Genomic DNA, 16,694 nt, shown 5'->3' on the forward strand with positions numbered 1-16,694 from the left:
TCAGGTCATCTGGAAAGCCCAGCTGTTTTTTTTTACTATATTGAGACTAAAAATAACCAGATTCATCTACTTCAGGATTTTTATGCTAGTAATAAGTTTATTGTTTAAAATACAAAGATCCTGTTCTCTAGAGAAATTGCTATTGTCAGTGTATTAGTTTAATTTAACACTTATTTTGGTTGATTTCCTATTTTTTTAAAAAAGCCTCAAATGAGCGAGTGGTAGAAATGCTGACTGCTTGTGAACACAGAGCAGCCTGACCCAGACTCTGGTCTGAATGGATCGCGGTGACACCTCCGTGAGGTGTTCACTCAAGAAATTCCATAAAAACCTATTATTTGGGGCTAGATTCCCTGAGGTTTGTCCTGGTTCCTGCTTATCTCTAAATTTCATGTTTGCTGGCAGCTGACTGTAGAGATTGTATTCCCAAATGTGCTGAGTCATGTGTGTGTTGGAACAGCACATGTGAATCTAACAGAATAAAGTATAAAATACATACACCATTGAATAGTTTGTGTGATGTTTGTGTGATGTCTGTCAAAGGTTTCCTTGGTAAATATACTGTCTCAGTGAGGCTCCATACCACAGTACACACAGTTAAATTTTCTCAGTGAATTAATGTGGCTTCTTTAATGAAAGTATAAAGTCTGATAACCCCATATTTTATGCCCTTCCTTTTGATAACTGGAAATGCACATGGCAGCTATTATTGACTGGGTGTCCCTCTTCAAAACCAGAAGCCTCACTTTAGAAGGTTTCCTTTGAATAGTATAAAATATGTCAGGATGAGAAACCAGGTGAGATAATGCCTTGCATGGTGTCACAGGTCAGGTTTAGTGGGAGTGCTTTTAAAACATCTGCCTATGCTGGGGACAGAGAAGCCTGGCCTGCCGCAGTCCGTGAGGTTGCCAAGAGTTGGACACGACTGAGTGACTGAACTGACTGATGGTGGGGAGTGAAGGTAGAAGGGGAGAAGTTGAGTAAGTCATGACAGGGGTTTCGGCCAACCCTACAGGGAGCTCCTATGAGCTAGGTTATTAGCACTTCAGCATTTGCCTAACTAGGAGTGAGGGATTGGGGCTTTTGTACCTCTGCATGTGGGATGAGCCCAAAAGAATATGTCCTTGGGAGGACAAGGCCCTGAGGTTCTCAGCTGAGTGCTGTCTGCTCCAGCGCCCCGCAGCTAGGGGAACGAGTGCTTCAGCAGACTGCCGCGTCCACTACAAATGCTGCTGTCTGTGAGGTGTGTACTTAAGAATGAGTATGTTAGGTATAGCTCTCTGGAACCGGTACTGTGTCATCATAGCAGCTGTGAGAATGGGAAAAGTCAAGCAACCATTTTTAGAGGAATTCTGCTTTTCTTTAAAGAACTAGTTAGAGACCATTCCTTCCCCCAGACCTTTTCCGATCTCACTCTTCTTTCCAGCGCCCCTCCCTGTGAGATTTCTCAGTATTAATGTTTAGAGTATTACTTTATATCTGTGCGTGAATGTGTGTGTCTGACTTTCCCACCTGAGCCCTCGATTTCAAAGCCCTGTCCTGCTCTGATCTGTGTGTTCTAGAGCCTGGCTCAGCTGCAGGAGACTGTCAGTAAATGTTGCTTGAATAAACAGCCTCAGCTCTGACTCCCCTAAATAGTAGATGCCTGTGGTTGGTGGCACATGTTAAATTGTGTCTTCGGTAAAGGAGATGGAAAGTTACCTGGCAGCGGATTCTCCTGTTAAAACCAGCTACCATTTATGACAGTTTTATCTTCAACCTCATCTACCCCAGAGCAAGGGAGGATGGCTTTTGGCTTTGTTTTTTTATCTTTCAAGGTCATCTGGTTATGGATAATGAATAGCTAAGTACCAGCAGATTGCCAAATATTTTGTACCTTCCCTAGTGGCTTAGATGGTAAAGAATGTGCCTGCAGTGTGGGAGACCTAGGCTCAACCCTAGGTCGGGAGGATCCCCTGGAGAAGGAAATGGCAACACACTCCAGTTATTCTTGCCTGGAGAATTCCATGGACGGAGGAGCCTGGTGGGCTGCAGTTCATGGGATCACAAAGGGTTGGACATAATTGAATGACCAACACACTTTCTGTGAATACCACATTCTTTATACATTTGAATTTTTCTTTTTCCAGATACTTTTATCAACAAATATTATTAGATATTAATAATATCAAAGATATTATTCCTGTCTTTCTTAATTAGCATTTTCTAAAGAGGCCTGGTGTGCTGGGATTCATGGGGTCGCAAAGAGTCGGACATGACTAAGCGACTGATCTGATCGGATCTGAAAGATATTTAACCAAATTCAGCATATGACCTCATACAGTTAGGTTGTCAAGGTAACTTGTGTCTAAAGGGAAATACACTTTTTTTAAAAAGAATTGTCAGTAGTAAGAATGGTAAAGAGTTTTAGCTTTCATCCTGTTAGTGTTGTTTGAAATATAATCAGTGGACTTAGTATCAACAAATGTAAATATTTTATTTACATTTCTTAGAATTTTGTTTTTGTTAAAATTTATTTATATAAGAGGCAGATTTTCATGAAATAAAATCATTTTGACTTAAGGAAAATTTGCTTAACATTATATGGACATAAAGTGAAAGGAAGCTGTGACTTAAGAATTATGTATTTCATAATCGGTCAGGCTAGCATTGTTGCACCCCTGTTGGAAAAAGTCAGTGGTTTTGAATGAGATTAAGTGATTCCAGAGACCACGGTTTTTCTTCTGATGTCATATTGTTTAAAGGAAAACAGTGTTCTGTGAACTGGAGTTTATACTGTTCATGAAGGCCTGATGGGACCCTTGGCTCGTCTGCTTTTCTGTTTTCCTTTTATCTGGATTTCAGCAAATTCGCTTTCTGCTCTCGAGATTCAAGGTCTCCTCCACAATCAACAGTATTTTTGTCTTCCCCTTCCAGTGATTCCCAAAATTCAGTTTTTTAAACTGTCTTGAAATAGTCTGAATGTGAGGCGGTGGTTGAATATGCATTGTTACTGATTACATTTTGGTGTAAGAAGGTATTTCCTAATGTACATATTTTGGGGGCAACAGTGACTTACAAATGCATGAGCATTTGAAAATTCAGAGTTGTTTGCAGTTGAGCATATTTGTTTAGTGGCTATGAAATATCTGAGTTGTAAGGAAGAGAGACTGACTTAATTGGCATCCCAACAGCAATTCCCTTGGAACTTCCTGCCTTAGATTAAATATAAACTGCTGTAGCCATTTAGTGCAGCCAGAAATACCGAGAAAAACTCATTAGATGTGCTTGAGACAGCTGTCATCGAAGGTTTGGTGTGGTTCTTGCAGTGAGTTTTACTGCCCTGTCATTCTGTTGGCTGAATCACTGCCGCTGAATTAGCCATCATTTATGATTGATGTAGCATGACTCTAAGCACTAAGCTATAAGAGTCTGTCTTTGTTTAAAGGACAAAAGAACAAAAGTATGAAGTATTATTAATGAGACTGCTTTCTGTTACGTTTAATAAAGTGACAATTGTGATGTTGCTAATGATATTCTTAATAATATAGGACAGTTTAAAAATAAGGTGAAACTGAATTTCTGGACACTGGTTTATTGGCTATGTATATGAAAAACTTAAGGAAAATGTATAAAAGACTAGAAACAAGAGTATTTAACTCACAGAGCAGTCAATGAAGAGGAAGTTTATGAAGAAGTTTATCTTAATTAAAAGTTTATATTAGTACAGTATAAAAAGGAAATAAGGGAAAAGCAAGTTAACTAGAATGTTAAAAGTAAGATGTAGAAGCAATAACAATTAGAAAGACAAAATACAGGTTCTTAGATTGAGTTTTCAACTCAGTCAACTCAGATATTCATTTTCAAGAAACCCACTTAAAACGTAATGACAAGTAATTTGGATGGAGGATGGAGAAAAGAATTCATGGAAATCATAAACGTATACGTAGTTTTTCCAAAACCATTTGACGATCGTTGAAAATACTATAAGAAGCCTAGACAGAGATGGAGAGAGTGTACCTGAATCATTTGGCCTCTTGTGTAGCTTGTGACCAAAACTCATACAAGAAAATGTGATTCAGTTTCTTGGAAAGGAGACTACTTCAGAACTTAGACAGAATGTCACAAAGAAAGAACAGCCACAATAAACAGTTTTCTAGAATCTTTGATCAAACTATACTTACTTGGAATCCCACTTCTGTTTTACAAGTACTGATTACCTCTGTGCTTTAAAATAGTTTTTTTTTTTCCTGAGAAAAAGATGTTTAACATACAGTGTGCTTAAAAATGCTGGATGTTTTAGACACACATAGCTATTTTGATTAATTTATAAATGCAGAAGAGACCTAATTGACATACACTTGGTTTACAAACCTGCTGATAGAAAGTGGATGGACATTTCCAGAGAGCAGGAATCTAATTCCTCCAAGTCTAAAAGCTTGATACTCCTAATAAGTAAAACCCTAAATTATCCTACTGTGTAATAAGATAAAAACTATGTCATTATTAGGTTTTTTTATGAATCATAAATATTTTCTTTTTAATTAGTCCTCAATTACGCATTCTTAATTTTTATATCTGTGTATTTTAAACATACGATAATATACCCTAAAAATGTATCCAATAAAGAATTAAAAATGAGTTAAATAAAAACATAATGACAAGTTTGCTTCTGGCCATAAGTGTAACTGGTATTGGGCTAGCCCTGCTACCATAAACAGGTAGAAAATTATACAAAATGGAAAAAACATCTTTTGGAGCTGTTGATCTACAGGTATCATAGGACTGTAATCTGTGAGAGAGATGTTCTCTTACAATAGCCCCAGGTTTCTGCCTGGAGGAATCTTCTGATTCTGGCACAAGGAAGAAGAACCCCCAGGATACTGCAGCCTCACTGGACTAGGGGTCCAAAGATCCGCATTCAGGAAGAGTGAGGCCACTGGAACTTGCAGGCACAAAACCAAAGGAGGGGAACCACCCATTAAGAGTCCTGGGGATCTTCTTGGTGTCCCCTTGAATCTTAGACTGACTATTAAGCCATACATGCATAGACGGAGGCTCCACGATTCAAGCTGTGAACAACCACCAGGAACTTGTAAGCTGACAACTAACTACTAGAGATTTAACAAGTGGGAGATTTTCACATTCTAACCAGTTAAAGTGGAAAGGACTCATGAACAACCAGGGTATTCAGTAAAAACCCCAGAATGGCCATTCATGCTTTTGCAGTATGACTGGAGACCTGCCCCAACAAAGCTTGAAAATAAGCCTTGAATGGATTAAGCTGATCTATTAAAATGAACAGCCTCAAAACTTTTTAAAGAAGGACTCCCCCCCCCCAAAAAAAATCCAGATGGCATTCAGAATGTTCAAAATCCAACTTTAAAAAATTACTAGATGTGTAAAGAAGCAAGAAAATGTGACTTACCAGGAGAGAAGTTAGTTAATAAAACAGATCTAGAAATGACAATAGTAGAATTAACAGATATGGACTTTTCAAAAGCAATTATGAAAATAAATTTAAAAGAATTTTAGCAAATGTTAATGTAAATAACAAAGAAACAGAAAATATGAAAATAACCAAGTATTTTTCTAAAAGTGAAAATAATCTGAATCAAAAAATTCTCTACATGGGCTTAATAATAGATTAGATACTATAAAAGAAAATATCAGTGAATTTGAAGACAGCATGTTGAAGCTAAGCCATGGAGAGGGGAGAAAAAAATTGAAACAAAAACAAACGCAGTCTCATTCAACTGTAGAACTACACTAAGTGACCTAACATGATGTATTTGAAGTCTTAGGGTAGGGGTGAGGGGATACAAAAATTATATGAGGAAAAAGCAGCCAAAAATGTTATGAATTTGATAAAATAGACAAATCCAAATATTCAAGAAGCTCCACAAGTATGAAGTAGATGACTCCAGTGAAAGTAAATTATTACCAATTTGCAGAAAACCAAAGACAGTAAGGAAACCTTAAAAGCAGCCAGATATGAAAACATATTATACATAGGGAGAAAAACATAAGGAGTGACTTCATCTGAAACAGTGACAGTCAGAAGACAGTGGAAAGACATCTTCTTATGAAGTCTACCTTGACTGCCATATTTAAAACCACAGCCCCTCCCCACACATCTGCCTCCCTTACCCAGGCCTGTTATATGTTCTGTATGACATTTACCATTTTATAATACACTGCATTGTTGTTGTTGTTTAGTGGCTAAGCATGTCCAACTCTTTTGCGACCCCATGAACTATAACCCTCTAGGCTGCTCCTGTCCTTGGGATTTCCCAAGAAAGAGTTCTGGAGTGGGTAGTCACACTCTTCTCCAGGGGCTCTTCCCAACCCAGAGATCGAACCCGCATCTCCTATGTCTTCTGCATTGGCAAGCAGCTTCTTTACCAGTTCGCCACCTGGGAAGCCCCAATTTATCTTTAGCACTTAGGAAAATGTCTTGTGCATAATAGTTGCTTAGCAAATATTTATTTTATGAATAAATGAAAGGATAGCTGTTGTTGGTAAGTGCATTAGTTAGAGTTCTCCAGAGAAACAGAACCAAGATATTTGATATATCTTATATATATAATATATATAATTACATATATATAACATATAACATATATTAACATACAATATAATTATATATATTATAATATATTTTATATATATATAAGATATACAAATATCCTGTTGGTTTGTATATTATATATATATATAGGGGCTTCACCAGTGGCTTAGTGGTAAAGAATCTGCCTGCAACTCAGGAGATACGGGTTCAGTCCCTGGGTCAGGAAGATCCCCTGGAGAAGAGCATGGCAACTCTCTGCAGTATTCTTGCTGGGAAAAACCCATGGACAGAGGAGCCTGGCGGGCTGAAGCCCATAGGCTTGCAAAGAGTTGGACACAAGTGAGCACACAATATATATGCAGAGACAGAGAAATTTTTTTAAGGAATTGGCTAACATGATTATGGAGGCTTGACACTTCCAAAATCTACAGGGTAGGCTGGCAGGCTGGAAACCCAGGAAAGTTTCAGTTCAGAATCTAGAGGCCACCTGTTGGCAGAATTCCTGCTGGCTGGGGGAGGTCGGGCTTTTCTGCTAAGGCCTTTGACTGATTGGTTGAGGCACATCATATTATGGAGGGTAATCAGCTGTACTCAGAGTTCACCAGTTTAAATGTCAATCTCATTCAGAAAAGCACTTTCACAGAAACATCTAGAATAATGTTTGATCAAATATCTAGGTACCATGGCCTAGCGAAGATGGCACATATAATTCACCTTCAGAATAGGATGTGGAAAATAACTGAAATGTGAGTGTAAGTCAGTAAAACCACTTAGGAAGATAATTTGGCAACATCTGGTGAAGTAGAGTATGTGCATATTGTATCGCTGAGCAGTTTTACTTGCAGTTATGTACCCCAGGAAACATGTAATGAAGGCACAAGTGTTGCTTGTAAGAAGGACGAAAACCACAAATGAAGAAAATGCAAATAATCCAAATGCGCATGTGGTAGGAAGATCAATCAATTATAGTGTTTTCCTAGAGTGGAATATTTTACCTCAGTTATAACCGGTGAAGCAAATATACATGTATCAACATAGATTAATTTTTTAAATATTGAATGAAAAAATTAGTTGCAAAAGGATATATATAGTCTGATACTACTTATATCAATTTTGACAACTCAAAACAGTGTTATTTGTTGCATTAGTATTTATCAAGATTCTTTTTGCTACGAAGATTCTTCTGTTTAGTATTCTAAAAGATAGCTGCTGAAGCACAGCCTTTTATTTCTTCTGCCTTGTGTAGAGGGGACTAAAGATCCGTGTAAAAAGTTGTTCATTTGTTCAATAGAAACTTGTTAACGTGAACATTATGAACCACAAATGAACTTTTGTGTATTCACACCCATTTTGCTAATTCTTACGTATTTAGTACAGCTTTTAAAACGTATAACCCATGACAAAAATTCAAATTTAGGATATTAATATTGAGAATGACAGATTGCATGTATTTTTCAGTTAAAGGATAGACTTTATTTTTTTAAACTTTTAAAAAAGCACAGTTGGCATAGAATATTACATTAGTTTTAGGTGTACGACATAGTGATCCAACAATCAAATATATTACAATAAATGATCACCATGGCAAGTCCCATAACCATCTGTCACCATACAAAATTATTACAGTATTATTGACTATAAAGAATAGGTGCTAAGTAAAAGTCATTTTGAATCATGACATTCAGTTATATATACTGATATTTTCAACTTAAATATTTCACTATGTTTTGTTAAAGTGATTAATTGCAAGATAAGTTAAAATTGATGTTATCTTTTTTTCTTTCTTATCCAGTCATAGGTTTGCTGTAAAGATACACCAGTGAATTTTTTTTTTAACTTAATGTGTAACAGTTTCCTCACAAAAAATATATTCTACTAAGTTCCCTGTGCTGTTGTTGTTTCCTTTGTAGTTATCTGACGATGGTCGCTACGTCTTATTGTCGATAAGGGAGGGATGTGACCCTGTAAACCGACTCTGGTACTGTGACCTCCATCAGGAGCCCAATGGCATCACTGGTAAGCTGTCTTTCAAACACAGATGATTATTCCAGAGAGCCCCATTAAAAAGCAATTATGTTGGTCTTCTAATTGATTTCCCAGGAAACCTTCTTCCATTTAATCACGTCATCTCAGGTCTTATGATCTTTTCTTTTGATGTTATTTCTTAAAATGAAAAAAAATTTGAATGAAGCTCTTGTTGGCTTTAGCATTTTTTCTGTAGATCAAGGCTAACCATATTTTTTGTATGTTTCTCCGTGTGAAAGTACCCTGTCTGTATTGCAGATGAAGATTGTTCAGGAGAAGCTGCCCCTTTGATCTGTAAAGTATTATTACTGCCTAGACGTGATGGTGCAGACTGTCACGGGAAAGAGATCGAACACCAGTGACAATTTATCAGGCTAATATGTGATCATAAGACAGCTTCTCAGTGCTGGACACATGTGCAGTATTAGCTTAACTTGCTGCCTAAAACTGTAGGTATCAAGATAGGACCAGCCAGTCACGAATTCTGGAGATGGCTTATTTAATTTATTTTTTTATTTTATAAAATTATTCCCCATTATATTTTATTTATTTTTTAATATAAATTTATTTATTTTAATTGGAGGCTAATTACTTTACAATATTGTATTGGTTTTGCCATACATCAATATGAATCCACCACGGGTGTACACATGTTCCCCATCCTGAACCCACCTCCCACCTTCTTCCCCATACCATCCCTCTGGGTCATCCCAGTGCACCAGCCCCAAGCATCCTGTATCATGCATCGAACCTGGACTGGCGATTCGTTTCATATATGATATTATACATGTTTCAATGCCATTCTCCCAAATCATCCCACCTTCTCCCTTTCCCACAGAGTCCAAAAGACTGTTCTATACATCAGTGTCTCTTTTGCTCTCTTGCATACAGGGTTATTATTACCATCTTTCTAAATTCCATATATATGCGTTAGTATACTGTATTGGTGTTTTTCTTTCTGGCTTACTTCACTCTGTATAATAGGCTCCAGTTTCATCCACCTCATTAGAACTGATTCAGATGTATTCTTCTTAATGGTTGAGTAATACTCCATTGTGTATATGTACCACAGCTTTCTTATCCATTCATCTGCTGATGGACATCTAGGTTGCTTCCATGTCCTGGCTATTATAAACAGTGCTGCAGTGAACATTGGGGTACACGTGTCTCTTTCAATTCTGGTTTCCTCGGTGTGTATGGCCTGCAGTGGGATTGCTGGGTCATAAGGCAGTTGTATTTCCAGTTTTTTAAGGAATCTCTACACTGTTTTCCATAGTGGCTGTACTAGTTTGCATTCCCACCAACAGTGGAAGAGGGTTCCCTTTTCTCCACACCCTCTCCAGCATTTATTGCTTGTAGACTTTTGGATAGCAGCCATTCTGACTGGTGTGAAATGGTACCTCATAGTGGTTTTGATTTGCATTTCTCTGATAATGAGTGATGTTGAGCATCTTTTCATGTGTTTGTTAGCCAAGATGGCTTATTTTAAATGTTGTTTTCCTCCAACATTTATATCATATCAGCACCATCATCAAGCATTAAAGCTTTTCAACAGCATTATTTACTGTGCTGGGAATTCCCAGACCCCAAAACTATCAGGGATATTAGCACCTGGTGCTCGAGCTCATGCTTAGATGTGTCAGTCCTGTCCGACTCTTTGGGACCCCATGGACTATAGCCTGCCAGGCTCCTCTGTCCATGATATTCTCCAGGGAAGAATACTGGAGTGGGTTGCTATACCCTCCTCCAGGGGATCTTCCCCACCCCAAAATCGAATCTGTGTCTTCCTGTGTTACAGGCAGATTTTTTACCACTGAGGCAGTGGGGAAGCCCTTAGCACCCAGATAATGGCACAATTACCCCATATTCTGGTTAATATGAAATAAATACATTTTAGAGATGTGTATGTTCAGTCTCTCAGTTGTTTACGACTCTTTGTGACCTTATGGTCTATAGCCCACCAAGGCCTTCTGTCAGTGGGAATCTTCAGGCAAAAATACTGGAATGGGTTGCCATTTCCTACTCGAGGGGATCTTCCTAACCTAGAGATTGAATCCACTTCTCTTGCGTCTCCTGTATTGGCAGATGGACTCTTTATCACTAGTGCCACATAGGAAGCACCATATTTCAGAGATAGTTGACACAAATTTTTAAAATATACAATATTGTTTCATGTCTAATTGTTGATTAGATTCCCTCATTATTAGTATTTTATCTATGTTATGATCAGAAAATATATACCATTTTATATTATTAATTGGGTACTGCATCATTTTTAAACTTCTTTGAACAAGATCTGCAAAACAAAAAGATATATCCATTTTGATCTCATGAATACTACATCCACCTTGGTTTTCACATTCTCTGAAAGATGCACAACACCACTCAAGAATCACTCACCTGAGTTGCAAGTCTAGCTCTGCACAGAGCTGAGCATGGAAAGTCGAATCTTATACAAGATGACAGATATTACTGTGCTGTAGTCCTGCCCACTTTCCTGCTTGGGCCTAGGATGGTGGAAGGGACTTTGCCTTTCTCCAGTTTATCAAAAATTTCAGTTACAGTGTCTTCCTCCAGAGAGCACTGCTTTCATTTTCTATTTATTACTCCATTATATCTTTAAATTATTAGTAGGCCTGTTATTAAAAGATACACACATTGCTTAATTGACTCCAAATGCAGAGAAAAAATTTCATCGACACTTTAACACTCTGAACTATTTCTGTGTCCACTTTCATAATAAACAGTACTACTTTGAGTGAGACTTAGCAAATGCCAGTGCCTCTGTTTTCTTCCTGACCGCTTAGGGTCCTTACCTTTTTTCCCCCACTACCTCTCTCTGCCCCATGTTTTTAGCATTTATGAGAAATTAACAAGGAGGATATGATACGCAGAGATTGGGATTCCAGGAGGAAGGCGGCGTAGAGGTGCACTGCTGCTGCTGCTGTTGCTGCTATGTCACTTCAGTCGTGTCCGAGAGGTGCCCTGGGCCCTCATAAATAAGATTCTAGTCCTTGCAGCCATGAATGAACATGAGGAATGAAAGAGGGAGGCATTTAAAAAAATCCTGAAGGCTATGTTCAAGTTGGAAGATACTTAGAGAATATGCCAGGTCCTGGCTTCCCTTCCTGACGTAATCTTTCCTTGACTTATGAGACCATTGTCTTTGTTTTCTAGGTGATTTTTGTGTAGCTTAGGTGAAAAACCCAGCACAGAATAATCACTCAGTAAATTTAGCAATTATTGTTTTCCAAATTGTTCTCTCTCTTTTTAAAAAAAAATTCTTCTAGAGGAACTTTAAGATTATTTTGCCTTGATCTGAACAAAACCCAGCTATATGTTTGACTAGGACTACGTGTAAATCTTCACATTTATTTGGGAGTGTACCTCTGAGTTATATAGGAAACTACATATATCTTACTAAAGTTATTGCTAGGTGTTTTATATTTGTGAAATATCAATGGTTAGTGAATGTGTCTGTCAAGGTTTAACAAGAGAAGCAGAACCAGTAGGAGATATATATTAAGAGATTTATTGCAAGGGATTGGCTTACAAGATTAGAGGCCTGGCCAGCTAGGAAAGTCTGAAACCAGTAGGGCAGGCCATCAGGAGGGACAGGCTGAAACGGTCAGGCATAGGTTGAAGCTGCTGTCCACAAGTGGAATTTCTTCTTGTTCAGGGAAGCCTCAACTCTGCTGGAAGGCTCAGGCCTACCCAGACTGTCTAGGATAATCTCCTTTACTTAAAGTCAACTGATTATGGTCTTTAATCATATCTATAAAATACCTTCACAGTAACACCTAGATTAGTGTTTGATCGGTTAATTCAGTACATCAGTTTAGACAAGTGGATGTATCAAAAAGACCTTCCCAGTGAGCTCATGGAAAACCACATGGAAAAGAACAGAGCAAACAAGTCTTACAATAACCTCATACTGTTTTTAAAAATGAGAATACTAAACTGACCAGTGTGTGGAATTCATTGATTCAAAAGTATAGAATATCCTGTAAACAAGAAAACACAATGTACATGAATAAGATAGATGGATTTTAAGCTGTTGAGTTGCACACAGACAAATTGGGAGCAATTTGTAGAGTGTTCTCCAGTGATAGCTGCTAAATTCTGGGTATAGTTCTGGGCCTATCTTTTTTTTTTTTTTTCTCTTGACTAGCATTAAACCTATGAATATCATAAGCCTCAGAGGAGTTCTTTTGAATGGCAGTCCTAGGATTCTGAAAGCTCTCAACAGTTGCAGTGATTGACCAGTACTAAGAAAATGAAATCAGTTCCCACTCTTGCGTTCAAAAGTCAATTAATTGTGTAGGTCAGGATTAAAAGATCTTTGTGTGTGTGTGTGTGTGTGTGTGTGTGTGTGTGGCTGGGGGCGGGGGTGGTGGTAGTGTGTGTATGTGTTTTTTTTTTAATTGACTGCTGATTCATTATGAGTTAATTATATGATTGGGGCTTCCTACGTGGCTCAGTGGTAAAGAATCCACCTGCCATTGCACAAGGCACAGGTTCGATTCCTGGATCGGGAAGATCCCCCGGAGTAGGAGTCTACCCAATGCGGTATTCTTGCCTGGGAAAATCCCACGGATAGAGGAGCCTGGCAGGCTACAGTCCATGGGATTGCAAGCAGTCAGACACATCTGGGCGACTGAGCACACACGCACTATTACATGATTATGACTGGTTAGAAAAAACAAGTACCGTGGGTGAGTTTAAATGTTGAAGACACTGAGTGTATTTGGTTTATAACAGGAGAGACATAGAAGATTGATATTGTGATTATTAAAATTTTTAAAATAGTTCCTCTTCATTACAGTTGGGTATATTGAGACAGTAAGCCTTTAAAATCTCAACTGTACCACTAAATAATTGGTGACCCTGGAAAAGTCATCCCTTCTGTCTTCATATTTGCACAAATACAAATGAGGCAGTGGTACCTACTTCGTAATACCTGCTTAGCAATAGGTAAGTGATACCTACTTAGCAATGGTGAAGAGTAATGAAAATGCACAGAAAAGGGCTTAGCAGGGTTCCTGGCATAGAGTGGATTCTCACGTATGCCTTCTTTCTTTATCCGTTTGTTTTTTGACTGAAAGGGGAATATTTGGAGTCATCACACCATGGTTTTAGGAAGTAGATTAAATATATTAAAGATGCCCTAAAAATAATGTATCTTTAGTCTCAAAGCTGCTCTAAACACAGATCTTGGTATTATTTTATGTAAAACTCGATTCATAATCAGCAGAGTCCTTATATGGAAGAAAACTTGAAGAGGTGTGCCTCTCGTGGGGGCACGTTTAATTTTTCAGGTTGATAACTGAAAATTCCAGAGAGCATATACCCAGTTGGGGACCGTGACTGCCACCCAGAATCTTTTTCATGCCGTTCCCTTACTGCTCCCGCATTTTTGTTGACCTGTTTAAACTAAAGGAAATAATAATATTTAAGTTAAATGCTAAATGTGCTAGTTAACTGAAATAGTAGGTGAGTTAAACTGAATAGCTGGTGACTGAAAACTAAATCCAGTGTTATGAAATCATCAACATTATACTGCATAAATTGATACCCCTTGTGATAACCTCAGGCCATTCTGTTACCATTTTAATCATGTTTACCTTAACGGCAGGGAGATTTACCAGCATTGCCCTATACATTAATTCTTTATTTATTAGGGCATCACTAAATATCCTGTCTGGAGAACTAAATGATTTCACTGAGGAAGCTCTTTTGTAACATTTCTGTCATTTTTGTTTTCCAAGAAAACCTTCCGCCTGTGTGCATTTTGAAATGAGAAGCACCAAAAAATGGCCAGTGGCTGCTTAATACCACAGAAGAGGATAACACATACTACATAAATATAGAATGGAAAAAATCTTAAACTCTTGAGAGTTAAAAGTATGCTCTCTGAGTGATTTACATTTATGCCAGTTTGATTTTCCGTTCAAGGACTAGCTGACCTTGCTCTGAGCTACTCTGTGAGCAGGATCTTTTCTTTTACCCTTGCCTGTCTTTGGAGAACCTCACTTCTGCCACTTACGTTTGCAGTATTTTTACTTAGTAGTAACATGACCACATTTCTTGCAAACTGTGGGCCGTGGCTGCTCACAGGAACTGCAGTTCATGCTGTAGCTGCTCCTGTCCTTACTTTTCTGAACACTTCGCTCATCACTGGATGGAAACTGCACTTGGCCTCTTGTCTGGGCCTTAGAAGCCTCTATAATTTTCCAAGTGTTCAAAATAGCTAAGCAGGCCCCCTCCAAGGAATATTGCACCGTCTTCTGCTCTGGCTGCTGGAGACGTGTCCCGAGTCACTGCTTTCTCTGGGGAAAGAGGCACTTCTGCCCTAGAAGTTAACATGCTTCCTGTTGCTTTTGTGATACCTTTCCTGCTTCTGGCCCTTCTGCCCCTTCCCCTGTTCTGGTTTCTTTTTTCTCTTCATACAAAAACCTTGTGTGTGTGATTCCTTTTGAGCTGCACAAGGTTAAGGACCTTGTCTGTCTCATTGCCATAGGGTCCCTAGCACCTAGAACAGTGCCTGACAACAATAGAGATTCTCTCCTTGACCAGACTTGAGTCAGGCTCCTCTGAGCCTCTTCTCGGTTAGGCTTCAGTCTTAGTTCCTTGTCCCCCCGCTCAACTTTCTGGGTCCACAGAGCCCCAGTTGTAGTGAGAATCCTGCTAGGTCAGTTTAAAGACAGTCCTGTACCCTTGGTATGGATCCAATTCCCCTTCCCCCAGCTATCCCTCATGTGCTTAACCTGCTTTCACCAAAAATCCCCCTACCCTGATGTCTTCTCTTAGTAATTTTTGATCTACCAACCCTCTCATTCTGCACTTTGGCTATAAACCTCCAGCTATCTTTTCTGTATTTGAGTTCTGTGTGATCTCTCTCCCTTATTGCAGTAGTCTTGAGTAGTCTTCATTACCATCTTAACAAGTGTCGGATAACTTTTCTTTAACACAGACTCATAGTAGATGGGTACCAGCTTGTCTCCGATAACTTCACTTGCCCCTTTAGAGATCCTGTGCTCAGATGGCCCTGCTTGAGAAGCCACCTTGTTCATTTACTTGTGAGTAATCTTTACCCTTCTGGGCTGTTTAACTTTTTTGAATTAATTTTTTTGTTTTCTATTAAATCCTGAGAACGATGAAAGAAAGTATAGACCGTTTCTCTCCTGTCCTGTATATTATGTGAGCGGAAGGTTTCTGCTTCTCTTGTTTATAATTGAAAGTATAGAGGTGCGAAGGTATCACTTAGGACACCAGGCAGCATGACATTTTATTAGTTCTGCAGTGGGAAAGGCAGCCGAGTCTTGACCCCTGCAGTTCTTAGTGTGATTCATGCCTGTGGAGTAGCTGAAATTAATCATCTGGAACCTTGCAGGAGTATGATTTGTGTCTGGATTTTCTTCTATTTCTGTACCTTTCTAAATCAAGACTACTGTTTCTTTTGAAATATATATATATATACACACACTTATTTATGCATGTATATACTTTGTTTCCTAAATTTGCTATAAATATTATGGATACATAAAGTTGTTTCATATTGACTAAATTTAGAGTAAATGTTCACATATTTTCTGCATTACAATTAAATGTCAGACCTCAGAGTTTTCCTTTTTCTTGCCAGTATGTGAACTTTTAAGATATTTTCATGAAAATTTATACCCTAAAGATACAAAAGATGATTTTCAACATGCTTTTATACATGTGTAACTTTGTGTATTGTATTTCTAAATGTTCTCATTGGGAAAGTGAAAGAAACTGCTAACTTCTTTTAAATTTGGTTACTTCTCTTGTCTTTACCTTATCGAGAAATGTATATAAGGCTCAGTCTGAAACAGGATTATGTGAATGTTATATTTAGTCACGAAGCAGACATGTATCTGTGCTGCACTTTGTGCCGGGCGCTGTGCCGGGTGACGGCAGTGATGACAGCCTGTCCCTGCCGGATGTGCGCTCCCCGCCAGTTGGACGGAGGCCACGAGACGGCCAGTGCACAGCGTCAGGGTTATCACCGGTGCTGTCACCACGCACACATGTCCAGGCCCAAGTTAGGACCTGTCTGAGGTTTGGAAACTCTAAATCCCCTCTCCTGTCTGCTGTC

The 16,694-nt window shown here is 38.6% G+C and overlaps 1 protein-coding gene across 1 annotated transcript in view; it reads left to right on the plus strand.

The window, feature by feature from the left end:
- The window catches only part of PREP (prolyl endopeptidase), a 132,570-nt gene that overhangs the window by 42,975 nt on the left and 72,901 nt on the right, over nt 1–16,694 (plus strand). Inside the window, exon 7 of the mRNA XM_061427708.1 lies at nt 8,461–8,566. Within this exon, the coding sequence (XP_061283692.1) occupies nt 8,461–8,566 (106 nt within the window). The remainder of the gene's footprint in view (nt 1–8,460; nt 8,567–16,694) is intronic.

This window comes from Bos javanicus, chromosome 9, assembly GCF_032452875.1.
Source record: "Bos javanicus breed banteng chromosome 9, ARS-OSU_banteng_1.0, whole genome shotgun sequence".
In the NCBI taxonomy this organism is placed as follows: domain Eukaryota; kingdom Metazoa; phylum Chordata; class Mammalia; order Artiodactyla; family Bovidae; genus Bos; species Bos javanicus.